The 23,448-nt window shown below is 49.4% G+C and overlaps 1 protein-coding gene across 7 annotated transcripts in view; it reads right to left on the minus strand.

Annotated features, from left to right (window-relative positions):
* Nucleotides 1-309: 309 nt before the first annotated feature.
* Nucleotides 310-23,448, minus strand: part of LOC149869862 (uncharacterized) — a 61,039-nt gene continuing 37,900 nt past the window's right edge. For 5 of the 7 annotated variants that reach the window (XR_016440648.1, XR_016440643.1, XR_016440645.1 and 2 more), the window contains exons 2-4: nt 15,625-15,679; nt 14,475-14,812; nt 310-1,791 (exon numbers count right to left, since the gene is read on the minus strand). Coding sequence is in view for 1 of the 7 variants with exons in the window: in XM_090035139.1 (XP_089891265.1) it covers nt 5,203-5,208; nt 6,226-6,396; nt 14,639-14,812; nt 15,625-15,679 (406 nt within the window). In the remaining 6 variants the exon portion in view is untranslated. Of the gene's footprint in view, nt 1,792-4,585; nt 5,209-6,225; nt 6,397-14,474; nt 14,813-15,624; nt 15,680-23,448 lie in introns of all 7 variants that reach the window. The other 2 variants (XM_090035139.1, XR_016440644.1) reach the window with 2 other exon arrangements.

The following is a 23,448-nucleotide window of genomic DNA, read 5'->3' on the forward strand; positions in this document are numbered from 1 at the left end:
GCACGGCCCAGAGTTAACCCTCACCTGAAGTGGCATAACTTTGAGACATTCAGGAGTGCGTTAACAAGCTTTAATCTGTGGACACTCACATTTTAAGTGCCTTCAGTATGGTCCAAGTGTAACATATACCTTCACCCTATAACAGCCACCGCTTGACTCTAAAACACAGCAGGGCTGAGCAGCACTGGCAAGGAAGCCACTCTTGACGGCTTTGAAGGCAGCACAAAGAGAGGGCTGTTGTAAAAAGTTGGGTTTTACTCTTTTTTTTTTTTAAAGGATTAAAAAAAGAAGAAAAAAATATTCTTCACATTTAAAACTCTTTTTATTGCCCTCATTGCTTAAGATAGCGTTACCATAAATCGACTCAACCATGACATTATTTGGAAACCAAAAGGATTACCACATCTATTAGAATATTTAAACCATATGTCTGAAGTTCAACACTCCCAGTGCCATAGTATGTACACAGATTGGCCAGTTCAGCTTCTGCTCCTGTTCAGTATGGAGCTGCTACAGAAGGGAGGACTGCGTTCCCATATGTATGCGGCAAAATGCGCCGGGCTTTGTTCTGGTACACAAGTCTTTACCCAGGGCCCTCGGGGTATTGTAAGGGGAAGACTACATTTCACCGCAGCCCCGTGAAGCCCGGCGTGTGAATTTTGTCACCTTCAGGAACCTGAGGCCTGAACTGAGGGACAACGCGATGAAGCTGAAGTGCCTCAAATTAAGAAACCCAATAACGTGGCCAGATTCCCAGAGGCGCTTTAGATCGCATCCAAATCCCTCCTGGTAGAAAGTCAGGGGCGACCAGTATGTCTGAAAACCAGGCCAAGTTGCTGAGCTGTCCCAAAGTGGATTTTGCAGTCTAGCTCTATGCACCTAGGTTTCCAAGCTATGACTGAAGAAACTTATCCTAAGAAAGGAGCAGAGGACAAAGCTGGGAATAGCACACGGACTTCCCTGTGTTATATGATTCTTCTCCAGAGATACTGCTGGGTAGCGCCCTTTTTGTCATTATTTTGTAGCACCTCTCTTTGCACAAGTGGTGCTTTCCTGGGCATCAAACTGGGGGAAACAGGAATTTGATCACAGAGAGTTCAGGCAGTCCACAGTGCTGGCCTTGCCATGGAGCTGGTTAGGGTCCCTTGTTTGGTCCTCCATCAGATGAGCACATATGGTCCTCATTCATAGACCTCTGCTCTGAGCATCCCCCAATCTCATTAGGGTGCAGGACTGTTTCCTCCCTTGGCCTCTCTGCAACATGTCTTGCCCATGGGCTCTGTCCCTTCCTCCATAATGGAAGTGGAGCCATATAGATCAACTTCCACTGGTCTCAGGAGGACCACAGACATGCAAAATATCTCAGGCCCATAAACACGTCCTCTCCCAGAGCTATCACGGTGTGGTGTTTTGGGTGGTGGTCTGATTTCTACAGGGGCACGTGCTAGTAAAAGGAAAGTGGCATCCAGACAAGATTTGCAAAGGGGTCTTGAAAACACTTAAAAGATAAAGCAGAGGATGGGATGGGTCATTTAAAAAACAAACGACACATATCCCCAAATGCAGGCTCCTGTCTCTATCCCCTCCTTCCCTGAGGAGCTGCACGGGCCCATCTATGCCCCTTCTTCGTCAGGGTCCTCTGATGCCCATGTCCATGTCTCAAGAAGGCTCCAGGTGGTCCTCACTAACAGAGGCTCCCACGCAGTCATCATCTCCAAAACACCCCACTGCATCTCCGGTGGCCTGTGGAGATCCATGGAGCTGTCAGTCCATAACACAGCATCTCATCACCTACGTGGAAGAAACCCAATGGCAGATGTCATCTCTTGCTGGCCTGCATTCAATCCCAAATCTACTTGCTTTGGTATCTGCTAGCCAGAGAGTCCCTAGTTATCTCTGGGATCAGCTTCAGAGACCCAGTGCAAGCTGCACTGGCCACAACTCAGCTACAGAAAGAAAGGAGGAGGAGAGATCAGCTCCTCACACGGGCCCACCCATACCCTCCTCCAAAGAGGTCAAAAAAGGGCTCTCCCCTGATTAGCATCACTCAGCCTTATAAGATACTCCCCAGCCTTCCCCCAGGCAGGAGAAAATCTGACAGTGGGTTCAAAAGCAACTATCTACGACTAGCCTCAGAGCAGGACGTTCGGCAAAAAGAAGTCCCAATATCAACCAGAGAAAAGTGGCTGCAGTTTTCCTATCTCCTGTGTTGAGAGGGACTTCAGAAGAGGCTGATACATCATATTACATTATGATTTCACTGCAGATTTGGAGTGATGGGGTGGAAGTGGACTTGGATGCTCCTACCCCATCCAGGGAAGGACACTCCTCGTTGTTCCTGGCCAACTTGTTCCATCATCCTGTTGCTCCCACAGCTAGATTCAAAATCATTAGGGTCAGAAGGGACCTCAACAGATCATCAAGTCCAAGCCCCTGCCTAGGCAGGAAAGAGTGCCGGGGTCAGATGCCCCCAGCCCAACCAGATGCCTATCCAGCTTTCTCTTAAAGACCCCCAAAGAGATGAGGGAGGATTCCCTTTTGCAAGCAACTCAACCCTCTGCCCTAGCCAGGAATCAAACCCAGCTCACCCACAGGGGAGGCACTAGCTGCACCACAGGGCTATCTTTGCCTGCCATAAAGGGCTCATCAAGGATTTGAACCCAGGGCCTCTCACACCCAATGCTAGACTCATAACCCTAGACCAACGAGCCATGCATGAAAACTCCTGATTTGTTTTTGATTGACATCGTTAATCTGCTTTAGCCTAGCTTAACTGAGAAATAACATTTGAGCTGCAGAGAGCTATGGGACTTAAAGTCAGAGAATCAAAGCTAATGAGGGTGGAAGGGCCCTCAGGAGGTCACATCTAGTCCAACCCCTGCTCCAAGCAGGACCAGCCCCAACTACATCATCCCAGCCAAGGCTTGGTCTACCTGGGCTTAAACACCTCCAAGGATGGAGACTGCACCACTGCTCTAAACAGCTTGTTCCAGCACTTTACTAAAGTTTTTCCTAATATCCAACCTCAACTTCCCTTGCTGCAGCTTGAGCCCATTGCTCCTTGTCCTGTCGTCTGCCCCCACTGAGACCAGCCCAGCTCCACCCTCTTTGCAGCCCCCCTGCAGGGAGGTGAAGGCTGCTATTCAATCCCCCTCGGTCTTCTCTTCTGCAGACTCAATCAACCCAGCTCCCTCAGCCTCTCCTCACCAGTCCTGTCCCCCAACCATTTTCATTGCTCTTCACTGGACACTTTCCAAATTCTCTCCAATTTGTCTACATTGACAGCGCCGAATGGCTGTGTGAGCTGCCTTTCAGTTTTAGCCTAGGTCCTCTGTGCAACCAGGCCTCTCCTGTTAACGTAAGAGCCAAGGGGTTTTTGTGCAGAGACAAGACTCTGGGTAGGGACCACAATCAGGTGAACTTGGCAGTGAAGTCCAATGCATCGATGGGTTTGACTAGCTGAGCAGAGTAGATGAGAAGGCAGCTGAAAACGATTAGGAGACACCAGCAATGTGAGACCATTACTATCAGACAAAGCCAGGTAGTCTAAAGTCAGGCTGAAGGAGGGCAGAGGGCACCATGTACCCAAACTCATTCAGAGACACATAAGCAGAGCGAGTGGCAACACCTCCAGCTCAGCTTATCTGACACTTCTCTTTTTAAAAGCCCTGTTTTCAATTGCTTATAACTTTGACAAGCTCGATGCGTTCAGAGCTGAAATTTTCCATGCCGACGCTCTGCCTCGGGGCGAATTTCTTTTGGCAAGTTGCAGCAAAAATGGTTTGGCCATTTCCAAGAATGAAATTAGTTTTAAAAATGTGGTTTTGCCCTGGAGAGAAAAATAATAAAATAAAAAGAACGAAAGAAGGGATCCTCTGCAACTCAGCAGAGGAGCACCGGCATCTCTGGCTTTGGTGCAGGGACTGGATGGCAAGCAGAGGTGGTAACCCTGATATCCGGGGTGGGCCTTGTTTGAAACTGCCCAAAATCTCAGTTCCCACCTGCTCAACTGAGGCATATTACTGTGTAGCTCAATTTTCCAGCAATCCCATCTGCAGGCACTAACTTAGGAGCTTTTCTCCTGGTTTCTGAGAACTACTGAGGCACTAGGAATAAGAGGAGAAAAACTCACTCTTTCTTGAGGTCTCAGCATCAGTCTGGGTGCTGACACTAGGGCAAGAAGAGGAAAAGAAACAGCCAAGTTGACCTGAAGGGCTAGGGACAGACATTACACATATAAACCAGTTTAAGTGATCAGAAACTGGTTTAAACCAGTAACATAAGTTCAGTGCACATAAACCAGTTTAAAAATGGCTGCAACTGGTTTAAGATAAACCTGCTTGAATGTCGTATCAGACTTAACTGATTTGGGTCAAACTGGTTTATGCTGATTTGGGTCAAACTTCCTAAGACCCAGGGGCAATAGGGCAATGCCCAGGGAATTTGTGGAGTCTCCTTCTTCGGAGGTTTTCAAGAAGCTGCCTAGCCTCTATCGGAGATGGTAGAAGCACAGCATTCATGTAGGGGGCTGGACTACTTGACCCTAGCTCCATCATGCCAACGACACTGAAAAAGTCCAAAACACCTCAAACAGAAGCCCTAAAGCAGCAGATACTCTGGGCTGTAATCCCTCATCTCTCGCAGGCGGCTGATGTCAACGAAGAAATCCAACTTGGCCTCGAATGTACAAGTGCAGCCTGTTGATGCCTGTGGAAATGGGTGTTCGAAGATCGCGGCATCAGATCTGAAACCAAGCTCATGGTTTATCCAGCAGTCACACTCCCCACCCTGCTGTGCAGAGCTGAGACACGGGCAATGTATAGGAGGTGCCTCGAGTTCACCGGAGATGTGGCATCGACGCTGCCTGTGGAAGATCCTTCGAATCCAGTGGGAAGACGGTTGCACCAACACTAGTGTCCTCTCATAAGCAAACACCACGAGCATCGAGGCGATGATCATCCGACATCACCTCTGTTGGGCCGGCCACGCCATCCGGACGTCCGACACCGGTCTCCCGAAGCACGTCTTATTCCCCCAGCTCAGTCTAGCTGCACGCTCGAGAGGAGGGCAGAGAAAACACTTCCAGGGTGTCCTCCAGCCTTGAAAAAAATGCAGTATTGGCTTCAACTCCTGGGAGATGATCGCCCAGGGCTGCCCCAAACGGAGGAAGATCGGCTGCAAGGATCCCAAAACTTCGAAATGTCATGACTAGAGGAGACAGAAAAGTGACTGAACCAGTAACCGGAGCCACCCACCCTGCATGGAAACACGTGGGGTCTGTCGATCCTGGATCAGCCTCATCAGCCATCTCCAGACCCACAGATAAGGCAATCGTGGGAGACAAGCATCCACGACTGTGAGGGATTGCAGCAGCTGCTGCTGCTGCTGCTGCTGCTGATGATGATGAATCCCTCTGGGCCTTTGCTTCCCATAGGGGGACTGGCATTGTGGAAAATAAATTCAGCTGTATTTGGGAGGGCTTGAGCACCACAGCAAGGTCCAGGAGGAAACGAATCTGGCTTGCCTCAGGGGAGGACTTGCACGGTGCAGAGTTAGCAAGGTGCAGGGCCACATGTGGCACAGCAGGAAGAAAATTAAATAGCGAAGGCCTGCCCTTCTGGTGTGCTCTGAGCCAGAGAAGTGCATCTCCTCGCAGCTCCAAACCTCCCTCCTCGCCTTTAGGAGCACAAGGTCACCGGCACACTTAGCAACTCACTCATCTTGGCTCCAAGCTTTTGGGGCTGGGAGCAGGTCTCTGGCCAGCCTTCCTCCCCCAAGGCCTTTAGGACATGCGAGGCCTGTTCTGACCTTGGGAGCAAGCAAAGAGAGGCCCCAGCTTCAGGTGTGTGCATGCATGTGTGTGTATGTGTGTGCATGTGCGTGCCTGCACATGTGGGTATGCATGTGTGTATGTGTACGTGTGTGTATGCATGCATGTGCACGCATGCGGGTGTGTGTGTGCATGCACGTGTGTGTATGTGTACCTGCGTGCATGCACGTGTGCATGTGTGAGCATGGGGGAAGGACTTTATCACAGAGGTCTGAGCTCTGGGGCAGGTCCCTTCATCTTCTTATCCCCCAGGTTGATCAGATTAATTAGGCCCCACCTTCCGCAGGTGTAAATGAGCCCAGCTCTGTGCTCTCCCTCATTACCCCAGTCAGCTGGGGGAGGCAGGGGAGGGCAGAATAGTGTTCTTTTTCCCCCTCGGGAGTTGCTTTTCTCACCACAAAATCAGCGTGATTCAGCGTCTGTCTCATCTGCAATGGAAGAGCTCCCTCTGCTGCAGTCCTGAGTCTTCTCTGCCCCTTTCTTTTTGCTCCCGGGAAAGCATCACCTTGGCTGCCACGAAACTCTACACACTGGACAGGCAGAGGGGTCCGATGCCCCCTGTCCCCCTGGGGCAGGAGAAGCCAGAGCATCCCATTACAAAGCAGCTGTGTGCAGTGAGGGCTATCGCTGTCCCTGCCACGGGGCAGCCGAAGAGCAGGTAACGGTGTCTTTGCTTTTAGGGGAGGGACTGGCTGGGCAGCAGCTCTGCAGAAAAGGACCTGGGGGTGGCAGGGGACAAGAAGCTGGACAGGAGCCAGCAGTGTGCCCTTGTGCCAAGAAGACGACCGGCATCCTGGGCTGCATGGGGAGGCGCGTTGCCAGCAGACGGAGGGCAGTGATGCTTCCCCTCTATTCAGCACTGGGGAGGCCACATCTGGAGTCCTGTGTCCAGCTGTGGGCCCCCACTGCAGAAAGGATATGGACACATTGGAGAATTAGCAATAAAAATGGTTGGGGGCCTGCTGGACAGGACTAGTAAGGAGAGGATGAGGAAAATGGGCTGGTTTATTTTGCAGAAGAGAAGACCGAGGGGGATTGACTAGCAGCCTCCACCTCCCTGCAGGGGGGCTGCAGACAGGCTGGAGCTGGGCTGGTCTGTGATTGTATGAAATGGCTACCCCAAGATGGACACAGACAGACAGCACCTAACCCAGTGTAACTACCACCGGTATCCCTCTTTCAGGGGTATTCTTCCCCAGCCATGGTGCACTTATCTGGGGGTCAGTGGTTTGTCTCATCTGTCTGGTGCTCTTTTACACCCGTGGGATGTTCACAGCAACATTTCATGTGGTCAGGCCCTTTTCTACGCCCTGGCCTGCACCAGCTGCATCTCCTCCTCCAGAGGTGTTTGAGTTTTAATCGTGGATGCATTCAGCCTTACACGGATGATATATAAATATAAGTGCACCGTGCTTTGTCACACATCTGTGCTCTCCAGAGGAGGCAATGCTCAGTGCAGAGGTGATCAGCGTTAGTCTCAAAGCTCTTTTGGGGAGAGGGAACGTGAATTTTTCCACTGATTTTTGGTTTTTTATTCTGGGTTTTTTTTTTTCTTTATAAATCCTTCCCCCTCCTTCCAGCAAGATGAAATGCAGAGAGCCGTGGGCCCATACGGCACTGGGGAATTGCTGTTTCATAATATTCTCCACAACAAGACATGCTTCCTGATGTGCTCTCTGTAACATGATCGCATCAGACTTACTAGGGGCTGCCAATACGCGCAGTGGCCACAGACGGCAGCAGCATTTTACAAAGCCTGTGTTAAGGCAGGATTATGAAGCATGGATTATAATAAATAATAATCCATTATTCATTAGGAACCTTGTTTGCCTGCAGCGTGGATTCCCAGAAAGGGCAAGGAGCATTATGGGAGATGTGGGGCCCCGCAGGTAGAAAAACTTAGGTAGGATTGATTAGTCTTAGTTAAGCAGTGGCTGACATTGCAGTGCTGCGAGGCTGGTAGCTGGAACTCCGTCAGTCTATTTCCAGCTCCGCTACTAACTTGCTTCATAACCTTGGTCAAGTCCTTGACTGCTCAATTTCCCCCAATCTGTAATCCAGCAGAATAATGCTGCCCTTTAGAAAGCCTTACTAAAGTTTTTCCTAATATCAAAGGCTTTCTAAAGGGCAGCATTATTCTACTGAATTACAGATGTTGCCTGTTGACGGCCCAGTGGTTCAAATCTAGTGATCCAGGGGTCCAAAACTAGTGGTCCAGTGATTCAAACCTATTAGCTCCCACCTGCAACTGGAGAAAGAGGGTGAAACTATGTCTCCTACTGTTCTCTAGGAGGCAGGCCCAGAGCAAAGATCTTACCCCGGCCTTCACGTGATTCTCTGGAAAAGTAACAGGGAGGAGAGTTGGTGTCGATCTCATGCCAAACTTTAAGGCCAGGCTGCATGTGGGGACAACATAGCAAAGGCACCTAGATACATCACCGGAGACACATGTTGCATAGAGATGCTGTGTGCCTTTATCTCACCAGTTCCCAAGCCCTGTATTCAGCTCCAGCAGCACATTAGTTATACTTATGTTACACAGTGGGCACATCTACACGAGACATTTTACTGTGCTGTAGAGCAAATTATGGCATATGTCCCCTTCTACACGTGCAGACCCTGACTGCGCAGTAATTTGCTCTACTTGGCAGTTAATTTGCTACCCGCAAATGCAAGTAGCAAATTAACTGTTGCATAATTGCTGACCAGTCCGGCATGTATAGATGGCAGACCAAGAGCAAATTTGCTCCCAGTCGGCTAGGCAGTAGGGGGTGGGAGATTGCTCCCTGTCCCCAGAAGTTGCCGCAGCGGCAGGGAGCTCCGTGATTACAGGGGTTTGCTGCTAGGTGCCCCACCGGTAGATTGGGGCAGAGGGCTGGGACCTGCACCTCCCCTGCAGCTCTTTCCAAGCTCCCTTCCCCCAACTGGGGAGCTGAAGCCAAGAGCTCCCTGCTGCCAGGGCAGCGGGATGTTGTCCCCATCCGGGTTCCACCACCGGAGCCCACCAAGCAGCAAGCAGCCCCCACCAGAAGACAGATGTCTCCTGGCTCCATGCTCCCTGCCAGCCCAGGGCTAGCACCCAGCTCTAGTACCTAGAGCTGCCCCTGGCTGCTGCAGGGCATCAGTGCAGAGCCAAAGGGGGCAGGAGCAGACTTCTGCCAGGAGAAGCAAATTTGCCCCCCAAAAGGATGCACATATAGAAGCCTGTCCAGGGTAGGTTTACTCCAGAGTAAATTACTCTGGAGTAAACCCATCCAGCAGCATTTGCACATGTACAGCCAGTGTAATGCAAGCTTCTACGAGCATCTAGGAAGGGCTGGAGAACTGTCAGCCTTGAAGCAAAAGAAATGAGCAGCCATATATAAAAGAGATAAAAGAAGACAACAACGGCTGCTCCCAGCTGCAGCCCAGATGCTCTGGGTGAATTTAGGTAAGTCAATTTACTGCTTCATGACTCGGTTTCTTGCTCTGGAAGACTGTGTTAGTGTCACCTTGCACTGTACAGCCCCTTGAAGCCAAAGGATGAGACATAATAATAGAGCTAAATGTGAACAATAGTGGAATACAGTCAATACACCATATTTGATGACATACCACACCTCCCCCAACAAGCCACGCGACTTGTTTTGGGGAAGGCAGAATGAAGAAAAATGGTTTTATTTCCAGAGTTATAGCTGAAAAGAGCAGGGACAGAGCCTAATCTTCATCTGACTCACCCCCTCTTTCCTGCTCAGCCAAATGCTGAAACCTTAGCTGCTGCTGCAGACTAGTCTTCAGGGTGAATCTGTGATTTTGAAAAGAGCTAATAACAGTTTGCAGGGTTATGCAATAGGAGAAAAGAAACCAGGAGTAGCTAGCAGACAGCAAAATTGCCAGAAGAAAGGTAGCTTGATTGGTGGAAGATCAAGACCATTCAAAAGGAGAGATGGTTGTTAATACCTATAGAGTGAAGGGCAACCAGGGGGCTGGACCCGATGATCTTGTAAGGTCCCTTGCAGCTCCTAACATCTATGAATCTATGAATGAGCTAAGTCAATAGGCTCCCTCAGCTGCCCGAATAGAAAAGCCGCTGCTGCTGGCATGAGTGAGATGCTTCTATTCTGGACATCAGCTTCCCTTCTTAAGACACACGCCCCAATTTTGGGCACCTGATTTTTAGGGAGAAACTGTGTGTTGCATAAGAAAATACAGAAGAGCCAACGCGTGGACTCTGACAACAAAACCCCCTTGTCTCCATTGCACAGAGGTAGCCCAATATTGGGCAATGAGTCGACCACGACTGCCATTAAAAAAAACAGGCCGGCCTGACTCCCAAGCTTCACCTATTCTACAACCAGCCCTTCCAGCCCCCCTGTTTTCAGCCGGGGAGACCAGAGGCCGTGAATTAGTCATGTTTTGAAGTGACTCCCCGAAAGTCACACATTCAGAAGCTTTGGGGGTGCAACGAAAAAGAAGCTTAAGCTGCCTCTTCCAGCGCTATATCTATTCCACAGTGGGACCTTGGTGCTCTATGGGGATCTCTCCAGCACTCAAACCCAGTGGAAAATAACAGCAACGAACAGCCCAGACCTCACTTCAGTGTCAAACTCTCCATAGCCCCAAACCTCCAGCCATTTCAGCATACTTCCTGGGGAAATGGGCCTTGCATTCCAGCCATGCATCTCCAGATTTACAGGGACCAGTTCTTGGGAGGCAGCTGTGCCTCCCCTGCCCCCGCCAGCCCTGTGCCTTCTTTTTGCTGGAAAGCGCGATTTGCTGCAGGGAATGCAAACACAAACTGTTCTGTGGAGGCTGGTGAAGTGTCACGCTGAGACTTTGATGTGCCTTTGATTTCCTTTGACTCTGGAAAGGGGGGGGGGGAAAAAATGGGATGGCCACCCCCGAACATGCCATAAAATGTGTTGAAATTTAGCATGGAAGGAAGAGGAGGGGGAAGGGGGGCATGGAATAAGGCCTGGAACGAACCAGACATGAATGTATGGTGCAAAGCACAAAAAAAAAAGAAAGAAAAAAGAAAGAGGAAAGTTCTCTTCTTAATTGGAAACAGGCCTTGGAGGGGAAGGTCTTGTAATGAGTTTACGAGTGGGTTTGGAAAGGGGAAGGATTGCACACGTAATTAAATGCGTGCGGGTAATAAAAATACCCGGGAAGCTTTATGTGGAATCAAGAGGGGGTGAAAACCCTGACAGCAAACACCAAGCTGCTAATAATTAGAGGGCCTGGGGAGCGTGACTCCCCGAGGAAATGATAGGGTTTGTTCTTTGCCACGGAAGCTGAGAGCGAGTTTCGCGCCGGCCCAGCCCCTCCGTGCCAAAGAGAAGCAGCGGGAACCAGGTTCGCCGACATGAACCCCGGGCTCCAGGATGGCGCCTGACCACTTCATAAGTCAGCAGCCGACAGCGATGGGCATCAAAGCATAGGCCGTCCTGCTTCTGCTCCAGGGACCCCAGTGGCAGCAGTGGTGGAGATATTAAAAGAAAGTACGCTGATGCCTGGCCCTTTTTCATTCCCCTTTTCTCAGGGCTGTATCGTGTGAGTCATTAATGGCTCTAAAAATACCCCCAGGCAGGAAATGACATGTCCCTAGGAGTAAGCCAAATGTCGCATGAAAACAGCAGTGGGAATACAGTGGGTCCGAGGTAGCTGCACGTAGGGATCATGGAGTGCAGGGATGCTCAAGGCTTGGCTTGGGCACGCTAGGAGCTTTCCAAGCACTCTGCAAGGCAGGCTAAGTAATGTTTTGCAAAAGGCCGGGCTGGGGGGGGCACCTTATAGACTAACTCAGTCAGAAAGGCATAAGTCCTGCTTTGCCCAGATCCCTTTCTCTCCGCAGTATTTTAGTATCTGGGCACCTTGAATAACCCTATGATTTTATCATCGCGGTCCGTCTAGGCAGTAGGGAGGTGGTGTTATCACTAGGGACCGCTGTCATTCAGGATTTGGCGCAGGGGAAAGTGGGCTTCCTGCAGGTTCGCTGGAGCCAATTTCAGGCCTTTTTTTCATGGCAGGCTCCGCCATGCCTCTAATTAGCATGGGGCTGATTACCATTAAACAGCAGCACACGGGCTATACCCCAGCTGTTTTAAGAAAGTAAAGCGTATGACGTGTGAAGCAACAATGTTTACGTGAAGCTCACCACTTAATGAAGCCATGCTAAATAAACTTTATTAAACAACTTTTGTCTCTGCCCCGCCGCGCAGAGAAGGGGAGGGGAAAATACCCCCCTGGTCCTGTGCGGCTGCAAAATAAAGAGTGGGGGCAAGCCTCTGTGGAGGGGCACCCTGCACCCCACACCTGGCTGTGGGGGCAGCCACCCAGCATGCCTATGTCCACAGCACCTAGGGCAGGGGGTACTTACCTGCTCCACTCTGGGCAGGGTTTTTAAACTTCCCACCAAAGCAGGGAGTCACACAACCTGTCGTAGGCTGCACCTGGAAACACGTGGGGCTTTCACACTATTTCCAGGGCTCTGCTGTTTTTCTTCTCCATGTTTTAGGTAAGTTTTGTTTGGGGGTTTTGTTTTGTTTTTTTAACTTTTCCCCTCACCCTCCCTCTCCCCCATGGTTTCAGGCCACTTCCAGCCAAATCGCAGTTTTCTGGGGCCTGGGGGCAAAACCTGGCATCCCTTGAAGCCCTAGTTACAGTGGTCCCTAGCTACCACCGTTCAGAAAAGGGGTGACAGCAGAAAGCAGAGAGTAGATGATGTGCTAGAAGTCATGCAAGAAGCTTGCAAAACCCAGGTCCCTTGAGTCCTCATCCAGTCTTTTCGTCACAAGCCCGTCCTTCCTCCCTCTGCTTTGAACATCCCCTTGACACAAAAGGACAAAGAGGGACACCAAACAGTTATTTGGTTCACCAGAGCTACACAGGACATCAAAGATGGAGAAAATATTAATGGTGAATTCATGGAACTGTGGAAAAACAGGCCCCCTGCTCAAGGTAGGATTAGCCCTGACTAAACCATCCCAGACAAATGTTTGCCCAAACTCTAATTAAACATGTCCAATGACAGAAAGTCCACAATTGCTCCAGTTAACATGTCCCAGTGCTTAACCACCCAAAGACATCTCCGGGATCCTCAGCTTTGGGTTAAGTCTACTAGGATGCATCCATTTCCACTTGCTTGGAAGGAGATAGGCTACTAATGGTAGGCATAAAAATCTCTCTCTCTCTTTTTCGGTGCTTACACTTCCTAGAATAGGTTGTATAGCTTTGGGAAATGAAAACGGCAGTGCCCGCGACAAAGACCCGAACCAGCACTCCAGGCCCTAACACATGCCACTTTTGTGACTGTTTCAAATTCAAACCTATGTTGAAAAATGGACTGCACTGAAGTCAAGCCAAAGCAAATCTTTTCAGTATGTCCATAGGGACCAGGCCCAACACAACCACGGGTCTACTGTACACAATGGTCCACAAGCCACCAACCGCGGAGACCATGATGGCAACATCATCCCAACCTGCTGTGGGCACTGGCCTCTCACCACCAGGACAGATCACAAGTTTCAGTTTTGGGTTCAAAGTGCTCCGTCATTTGGTCCAGCCTAGTACCCAATCACGGCCCCGAGGTATTGCTTCCTGTGGTTTGAGTTTGGACCCAAATTATTTCATCAATGTTAAGCCAAAAGGGAGCGTGTTATACAGGACACAGAACCCCTCTCAGCCCCACAATGAGCCCAAAACCTTGTGTTTGGTGAATATGCCACCCTTGAGAGCTGGCCCCTGTGACCGATCACCTGCACTATTAAAAAGATGAAAAAAAAATCATGTCTTATTGCTAATTTCTGGCTTTGAATCCATCAATATTGGAGACTGCAGAAATAGGGGGCAGGAGAAGCCCCTAAGAGAGATCGGTTATGGTGGGCTTCCTTGCCAAGAAAACTCTTCTCCAGCACTCCCGACTGCCAATCCCAGGCCTGTGGGAGGCAGAAATCACAACAGTGGCATGGCGATGATCTCCATTTGCTTCTGGGATCAGCATGCAGGGTGAGGGATTCATGGGCTGGGTGTACTTGTGGGCCAGGGAGCACTTGGGAAGCAGGATAGACATATCCTATACGTACTTGCTTTCACAGCCGCAGCAGGAATCTGTCTCCATTGTGGTAGACATCATAACAGATCTCTCTATCCATCCATCCATCCATCCAGTTTCTTATTCCAGCCCCTAACCACCAGCCACCAAACTACCCATTCCCAGTCTCGCACCTGCAACAACCGGCTAGCTTCAGCGTGGCTACTCCTGACTCAGAACAGCAGGAACAGCCTCAGATTCAGGCCCTGGGTTGTCTAAATCTTCAGAGCATATAACCTTTAAAGTCTATGCACCAGGAAGAGGAGGGAGTTACATTCAGTAAAAAAAAAAAAAAAAAAAGGAGGAAATAAAAGCCCGGTTGCTCAGCAAAGCAGTTGTTCCTTCCCACTTATCAGTTTTGCTTCATATATTTCATTTATGGCTTTTTTTATTGACCAAAGGAAGCTCTAGAAGCCTTGTTTTCCTTTGTGCTGTGGCAACACCGACCCGGTGAGACTGAGGACTGACCACAGGCACATCTGAGCATAATTCACTAAAAATTCCAGTAAATGTTTTTCTAGTATGAAACTAATAGTAAGTAAGCAAACCTGTCTTCCCCAGAGAGCCACTAACCTCGCTGTTACCCAAAAAGATCCTGCTGAACTCCACCAGCGACTCTGCCGAGGTAGTTGCACGCATCGGATTTGTTTCGGAGACAGCGGCGGTTGCAACCCGTGGGCACGGCCCTGGAGATCTCGCCACGTCGTGCAATTACAGCTCTGCACGAACATGCTCACCTGCTTGGATCTTGCAGCCTCGAGTGAAGATGAGCTTGGATCTTGCAGCCTTGGGTGAAGATGAGGGAGCCACGTCCCTGGGAGCTGTATCATCAGGGAGCGGGAAGAGAAACTCCTGGGGTCTCTACTATTTGAGGTCACGCTGCATGGGGGAGAGAGGGGCTGGTTGCAGTGCTAAAGGGAAAATATGGGGTCAGAAGGGAGGACAGGAGAGATGACAGGAGAAAGGTGCCAGTGAGTTGACAGGGGCCGGATTCAGGTGACCTCATCTCCAGTTGATTTTGTCCTCCTTGTCTATGAGGAAAACATCGGCAGTGCCATACCGGGTCAGACCAATGGTCCCTGTAGCCAAACATCCTGTCTGCAACAATGGCAGGACTGAATGCTATACGAGGGGGTCGTTGCCCCAGATAGCTCTAGCGATCCATCCCCTCCCTGGCCTCCACCATTATTGGGTTAGAGATGCCAGAGGAAACATCTCCATCCATGCTGTTCAACAGCCATTTATAGCTCTACCATCCATGAATGTGAACCTGGCCGTGCTGTCTTCCTCCACCCCCTCCTGAGATAACGAATTCTAGTTGGTAATTAAATGTTGCATGAAAAAGTCCTTTCCCTTGGTCATTTTAAACCTGTCCCCTACTCATTTGTGTGGGTGGGCCTTCGTTCGAGTGGGTCCCTTGCAGTCAAGGATGATCGTCCTGGAAGACAATACATCTAGCGGGTCCAAGGGCAGCAACCCATCTTCCTCCCCCGCCTTATTTTACCCAAAGGTCTGACAGAACAAGGAGGGACATATTACATACTTGGTAGCTATTGCTTTCAGCTTGGGCATTTAAATGCCCAGATGAGCACCACTGATAGCCAATCAGCGCAAGAGTTATACCCCTTAATAAGGTAAGTGCCGTATTGTCTTGCATACAACATGCCCGGAATAAGATACGCACCTTTTTTACAAAGGCAGACTGAAGAAAAGCAGATCTTACCTCGTAGTATGGCACCAAGTAGCAGCAGCAAGGGAGCTGAGTCTGTTCATTGTTCCTGTGGATGAAGTGCAAAGTTACAGTAATTTTGCCCAGCAGAAGCTTAAGGATCATTGACGGAGGTTACCGTATTTCCTCATTGATGCACACCCCAATTTCCAGCAGGTGGTAATGGGAAAAAAGTGCATGTTGTGCACTGTATTTGGAAGCACGGTCCACTACTGATCCCAGGGGGTGTGGACAGGATGGGACCTTATTAGCAATAGGTCCACAGGTCCAGATCTGAGCAGGTTCCCATCCTGAATTCTGCTTCAGGCCCGTAACACTGTGACTTTGCATGATGCTGAGAGGGGCAATTAATGAATTACATGGTGGGGAAAGCGGTGGGCCTTTCTGAATTAGGTCTTCTGCTGGCATCCAACCTGGATGGCAAGAGCAAGAGCATCATCATTACCATCTCACATTTGTATCATAGACTCCAGAGAGCAAGATGGGGGTAGGGGGCACTTCCCCTCTGTCTCTCCCCAGGCTTTCCCATTCGTCCCTCTATCTGTCCCCATCAGTTTTCATCCCTCTGTCTGCCAGCTCGTCAACACACATAGCCATGCATGTCATTGCTCGCCTTTTGACCTTGCATCCCCGGTTTACAATCCCCCCGTCCCAACCCAGACAATTGGGATAAGGCTCCAATTGCTCAAACTCCCTGGAACAGCAGCGTTTTCCACTGGCCCGAGTTAATAGCAGTCCCTTGCTGCTGCCGTGCTCGGGGTCACAGGCCGGCACACTCCATAAATCAGCCTCCCGGGCTCGTAAAGGCATGTTACACACTCTGCGTCTGGTAATGAGAGTCTCCCGCTTGCGAGGGGGGCATTAGCGCCTCCGCGCATTGACGTCACGGGGCTCTGACTAACATCTGAGCCATCCAACTGCGCTGGCAGATGAGCACACGCTAAATTTGAAGCCGGCCAGAGAAAGGAGAGCACTGGGCTCCCTCCGTCAGTGGGGAAAGCCCCCCGTTACCCCCCTGCCACGCAAGGTCCTCTCAGCTCCCGTCTGCCGTCAGCCAAGTTGCTTTGCACAGCCCTGTCTGAACCACCGTTTCTGGAGGAGGAGGAGACCGAAAGGGCTGTTTTGTCTTGTTCCCGATGGCGATCCTTGATGTGATCTCTTACCCACTCCTCAATATCACCCGTAGAGGAATAATTTTTCCCTAAGGGAAGCCTTTGATATGAACCATCATTTCTCGGTTGGTCCTGGAAGCATCGAGCTGAAGGTTGGTGGGCTGGAGGTTTGGAGGAGACCGCCCCCTCCCAACTCCAATGCGTGGCTTCACATATTCTTCCCCAAAATAAAGGCACCCAGCCGTGGAAACCCCAACCCCTGACCTAGAGGCTTCACTTTTATATAAGAGTTGATTGCTCAGGCTTCACGCCCACCTGAGACCTTTGGCCTCCTACAAAGGAGACATTGTCATCCTCAGTGGCACACTTTGTCTGAAGACCTTGGCCCATAGATGGACAAGAAGTGCCCAATGGATGGCTCTGTCTCGGTGTCCCTGATCTGGCCTTTACGATGTGCTACCTCTCTCAGCAATGAGGCTGTTGCTTCTGGGTGCCAAAGGCATGGCTACACACCGGGAGAAGGGCAATCTACACATGTCAGTCCAGGAGCCAAGGTGTCGAGGGAGCTCCCAGGTGCCCCAACCTGCTGCTCTTGAGCACCCTGGAAAATTGCAGGTGCCAGAGACACCCCAGGGCCTGCACGTTGCCTCATTTCCAGGGCTGACGTGAATGGATCGGGACTGGGAGAGGATGGGCAAGGCTTATTGCTGCTGCCGTTGTGGTGTAGGCACCACCCAAATGGTTTGCAGCTTATCCTTGCTAATCGCAGATAAGGGCTAGAAGAGACATTGAGGGGTGGGGGGGGGATCACATCTCATCCAGGCCCTCCTCAAGGCAGGATCATCCCTGATTAAACCCTTCCAGTCAAGTGTCTGTCTAACCTGCTCTTGAAAGCAGCTAAGGATGGAGATTTGCCATCCTCCTTGGGTAGCTTGTTCCAATGCCGAACCACCATGGTAGTGATAAAGTTGGGCCTATTCTCCAACCATAGTTTCCCCTGCTGTGATTTAAGGCTGTTTTTCAGTGCCCGGTCCTCCGTGGCCCCACAGAATCATTTACCTCCATCTTCTTCCATGTAACCATCCTTCAGGTATTTGAAAACTATTACAAGATCCCTCCTTAGTCTTTTTCTTTCAGGGGTCCAGACTAAATTACCCCACATATGTCTAAAATGCGACAAGCTGAACTCTTCTTGATCGACTTGTATTGCACAGATGCAATAAAAAGCATTTCCTCTGACCTTCCCCACAGTTTGGTGAGGTGAACAATGAGGATATTGCCAAAGAAACCATGGCAGTCATTCTCAAAGGACACTATATGAGAGACTCAGAGAACATTTGGGTGGGATTTGGGAATTTGGTGGAATTCAGGTCCACAGGGCTCGATGAGGTCCATCCCCGGGTAAGGAAGGCACTGGCAGAGGAGAGCTCGGAGCCCTTGGCAGTCGTATTTATGAAGTCATGGGAAATGGGATGGGTACCAGAGGACTGGAAAAAGGCAATGTATTGCCTCGTTTGAAGAAAGGCAAAAAGAAGGACATGGAACGAGAGAGGAGCTAGCCTCACCTCAATCCCCAGGAAACAACTGGAGCATTTGATAAGGACATCCATTTGCAAACATCTGGAGAAGGAAAGATTGACTCAGAGTGGATTTACTAGGATCAAGCCATGCCAAACAAACTTAATTTGAGTTAATTTGCTTCTTGCACACTCTGATTTAAGACAAAATAAAATCATTTTAACCTGTAAAACAGATATCAAGCAAAAATGAGACTTTTGCTACCGTGTAAGCATTAATATACAACTTAAACAGCCCATTCAAAACCTTCAACAAGACCAGTCTAATTGATGGATTATTCTGGTTTTCTTCACCCTTTCCAATGTGATGGGCACTTTTTTATCTCGTTTGCTATCGTATCTGCACTGAAGCCTTTGGTGCAACGCCTTTGGAAAAGATTCAGTAATGCAGAGCATTGCATGGTCATATAAATTTAATTCAGAAATGGCTTCCTCCAGAGTCTTCATTTTCTTTTAGATCAGCAGGAAGGTCCATGAACTGCCCAGTAAGGGCCGGAAGGTCATATCGGTATCTCCATGATTTCTCTGGAGTTATTCTATGAGATAACTGCAAAGTAAACGCTATTAGCAGTTGCCAAGCTAGAAAAAAATCGTTTCACCAAAATTTGCAAAACTTAAGAGCACTTTCCAATGTGCTGGGTTTGAAATGAACCCGTCCTCCCAAATCATTTCATCTCAGCAATATTCCTGCCCAGAGCGGGGGAGGGTTGAACTCGATGATCTTTCAAAGTCCCTTCCACCTCTTCATCTCTATGATTTCTACGATGATTTCTATGATGTCCTGTAGCAAAACTTTTCGCAGAATCTTCTGATTTTTTTTTTGCATTTCGTTCCCCCCCAAAAAGAGGTTTCTTTGCAAGAAAGTGCAAATTTTTGCAAGGAAATCGTTGCAAATGATCAGGTAAAACCTTAGTGAGAAAGGAAGGTTTTGGAAATAATGACTATTTTTTTATACATCGCTTCGATTTGCGGGGGTGGGGGGGGATGCTTGTTCTTTTTAATGAAAAAGAAACGGTGTGAGAGAGAGCTCCAGCTCCATGCTGCAGAAGGAGAGCTCTACGGGCACCTCGTAGTGCGGCGATTGAGTAAGGACTTTCTTCGGCTGCTCCGCCAGCTCCAGTCACAGGCGAGGCTCCTCGCCTGGAAAATCAGAGTGGCCCGTTCACATGAGGAGTGGATTCAGACGCCTTCCCTCTCTTTGCGGCATTGATATCCGGAGGCTTAAGCGAGGGCGTCTGGTTTATATTGCCGCGCAGGAGCTGCAGGAAGCTTTGCTTCCAGTTTGGGCAGCTTTTTGGTGCTGCATGTGGACCTTGCAAAGGAGCATCGGAAACTTATGACCAGGCAGGAGGCTAGCGCCAGGGACTTCACTCAGAGCTACCCAGGAGAGCAGATTGGGTGGGCAATGGGGGGATTTGCAGGCCTGTCAGTCCCAGCTTGCTAGCCAGAGTCACCAAGGGCGTCATCATTTCTGGCTCCTGAGGGTCAGCTGTAAATGACAGCACCCAACCTCCAAGACCAACTTCCAAGACCTCCAGAGCACGTAGCAAGTCACGCTGGACTAATCCTCCAGAGCTACGAAGCTACTTAGAGCCCCTCGTGCCACAGCCTGGCCTCCACGTCTCACAGGGTCAGGGTAGGGCACACTGCCTTGCCGTGGAGCATCTTCGTTGTAATTCATGCACTTTGGGGTGAGATAAGGGGAAGGGAACCTGCTGACAGGAGACCTGTTCTTTTTCTGGCCACAGCACCACTCCCACCTACTAATGAGGCCCTAATTCTCCACATCTCACAAGCCAAGTAAAAAGTGCCAGGATGGCAGGACTCACCAGAGGCAGAGGTGAGGAGAGAAGCCAGTTAGTTGTTCATGGTGCTTGTCTGCTTGCCTACAGCTTGTAGTCCCTCTATTCGGCACTGGGGAGGCCACATCTGGAGTCCTGTGTCCAGCTGTGGGCCCCCCGCTACACAAAAGATGTGGACACTTTGGAGAACTGGCAATGAAAATGGTTGGTGGGCTAAGGGACATGATTTCTGAGGAGAGGCTGAAGGAGCTGGGCTGATTTAGTCCAGAGAAGAGAAGACCGAGGGGGATTGAATAGCAGCCTCCACCTCCCTGCAGGGGGGCTGCAAAGAGGATGGAGCTGGGCTGGTCTCAGTGGGGGCAGACGACAGGACAAGGAGCAATGGGCTCAGGTTGCAGCAAGGGAAGTTGAGGTTGGATATTAGGAAAAACTTTCTCCCAAGGAGGGTGGTGAAGCGCTGGACCAGGCTCCCTGGAGAGATGGTGCAGTCTCCATCCTTGGAGGTGTTGAAGACCCGGGCAGACAAAGCCTTGGCTGGGATGATGTAGTTGGGGCTGGTCCTGCTTGGAGCAGGGGGGTGGACTAGATGTGACCCCCTGAGCTCCCTTCCAGCCCTCATTACCTACGATATTATTCAGTGAATCCATATCTCAGTAGTGACCAGCCAGGCTTGCTGGGAAGCCCTTTGGGGCCATCTTGTATGGAGCTGATGTTGGATGTTGATAGGCAATTAAATTAAACTCCCACCTAGAAGGAAGTCTTCTCCCATAGGACACCAGAGACATCTTTTGTCTTATAGTACTCTTTTTCCATCCCCACCTCAGCTGGTGAACAAGGAAACCCTGACATTTCCAACCCAAAAACCTGATGTAAAAGGGGATATTAACCAAGTTATAAATATAGAAATGAAAACAAAAGTGTCACTTCAGCAAACAATAGGGCAGTTATGGGATAAAGTTACCGCAAATTAAGACCTGGCACCAGCTGACTCGAGAGCATAATTTATACCGTAGCCTAAATCCTGGCATGCTGACAAGTGGGATAAAGTTGAGCTCATTGTGAAAGTGCTATTTTTGTACCGTGGGCAGGGGAGAGTGCTGAGTGCTATGGAAGAAATGACTCGGGCATTGGATGGGGGATGCTTGTTGAAACTATCCAAAATGTTGTCCAGGAAAAAGGAAGCCCTGAGCAGGGATCTGCTGTGTAGCGTTCAGGGCAATTAGGTGGTTAACAATATTGACGGTCCATGATCTGATGACAGACGAGGCCATTGGGCATGGATGTACAAGGGAAACTTGCCTAGACAACGCTGCTAGACCCATTGGTCCATATGCTCAGAGAAAACTCCCAACAAGAGCTGCAAAAGTTGTTGTAATGTTGTACCATGTAGATTCCCACAAGCAAAGCCCTTGCATTATACCCCCGAAGGGAAACGCTGGAAACCCAGTGGCTTGAAAACTCAACAAGACAAAGCGCTGAAGAGCGTGGCCTGGGGTAGCCACAATGAGTTCCTCTATAGTAGTTCACTTTCCTAATACTTCCAACTCTGGCAGGTTTATCATAAGTCTCCTGAGATTGGCTGTTTTTTTTAAAGCACCAGCCCCTGGAGTCATGTGATTGTCACGTGAGAACCTTTAAGGCTTCAAGGATTGGTTTTTATCAAATGCAGGTGTTTAGATGGGGGGAAAAAAAAGAGATGTGGGCCATATCCCCTCCACGCCACACCCAGCTTGGTTTAAGCCTGAATCTGCTCCCCCTAACCATGGGCCACAATATTGCAATGCACGCCCTTGCCCCAGCAGCTGTCACAAGTAATTCTCATGCAACGTTGTTCTGCTGTGATAATTAACGCCCTGAACATCTTCCCTAATCCAGGTGCTACAACAGTAGAAGAAATTAAGACAACTTTTGCATCTCCTGTTGGGAGTTTTCTCTGAGTATAAGAACCAATGGTCTTCACTAGCCCAGCTGAGACATCCCCCACACGGTGTTGCTATGATTGGTTATTATCTGTATTAGTGCAATACCAAGAAGCTCACATAGCATAATACCAAAAAGATCATTTGTCTATATTAGCATAATACCAAGAAGGTCATTTATCTATATTAGCATAATGCCAAAAATAAGGACCCCGCATCCCAGTGCTAGGTGCTGTACAGACCATAGAGGTAGCCCTTTAAGACAGGCATTTGCAGACTCATCATACACGAGAGATGGATAATTCATCTGCGACCATTTGATTTTGTGGTGGGAGCAGAGAGGTCAGGGACAGGCCCTCAGCTCATATAACATGAGCTGAACTAGTTGCCATGCCTCAGTTTCCCTGTGCATAACACCAAAGGGAGTCACACCAATACTTGTATCAGGGTTTGCAGATACGGGCATAAGACACATAGCAACTAAAGCATTGTTACTTTCACTGACCGGGACAAACGTGAGCCAAGACTTTTTAAATTATGTAAACCATAAAGCACTAATAAGAGCAATTTTGTGGCTTTGCTTTTATGTTTTATAATGAAGAAAGGTCAAAAAAAAAATTGTAACACAGCTTCGGAGCAGCCGGAGCGTACGTACGGCAGTTTTATTTAGCTTAAAATCAAGGCTGATTTAAGCCGTGGCCACTTGCCAGGGGTATTAAAAAATATTAAAATCAAGCTCAGCTACTGGGGTCTTTAAAAAATTATTTAAAGATAGATTTAAAACCCTGATGGGCCACCTACGGGCTGTTTCCAAGGTGCCACTTGCCTCAGTTAAGGTGATAGGGCTCCCAGCATGGTTAGGACACAGGTTGGTGGGGCATTATCTCAGGATATAGCCAATTGGGGCAGGAAAGCCATTTAAAAAGCTGCTACAGGATCCCAGGGTAGATGAATGTGTGCATTGAAAATGCCCTGCACAAGCAACAGAAGCAGCTGAGATAGAGTTACTCTGCATATAATGACCCCCTGGCAAATTAAAAAAAAAAAAACCAACAAAACAACTGAAACTGGAACCTGATCTCCTTCCCCAATTATGGTTTGTCAAACATTGTGGAAGCCTGGTTCAGAGATAACGAGACCAGAGGCTTCCACAGTAGCCAAGCATCCACAGCCAGCTCATACCCCTGCTGCAAAAAAGCCAGTGTTATTTACTTGCCACCACATATCATCAGAACGGTTGCAACGCTCCTACCAGTGCAGCCCAGGACGCTGTTAGCCTTCTTGGCAACAAGGGCACACTGCTGGCTTATACAGGAAACCCTCACTGTTCGCAGGTTTGGCATTCACAGGGGATACAAGAACATATCCCCCGCGAATGGCAAGGGTCACCTGTAATGCTTACCTCCAT

Source organism: Crocodylus siamensis, chromosome 2, assembly GCF_052110815.1.
Source record: "Crocodylus siamensis isolate JL-2025a chromosome 2, ASM5211081v1, whole genome shotgun sequence".
Classification (NCBI taxonomy): Eukaryota; Metazoa; Chordata; order Crocodylia; family Crocodylidae; genus Crocodylus; species Crocodylus siamensis.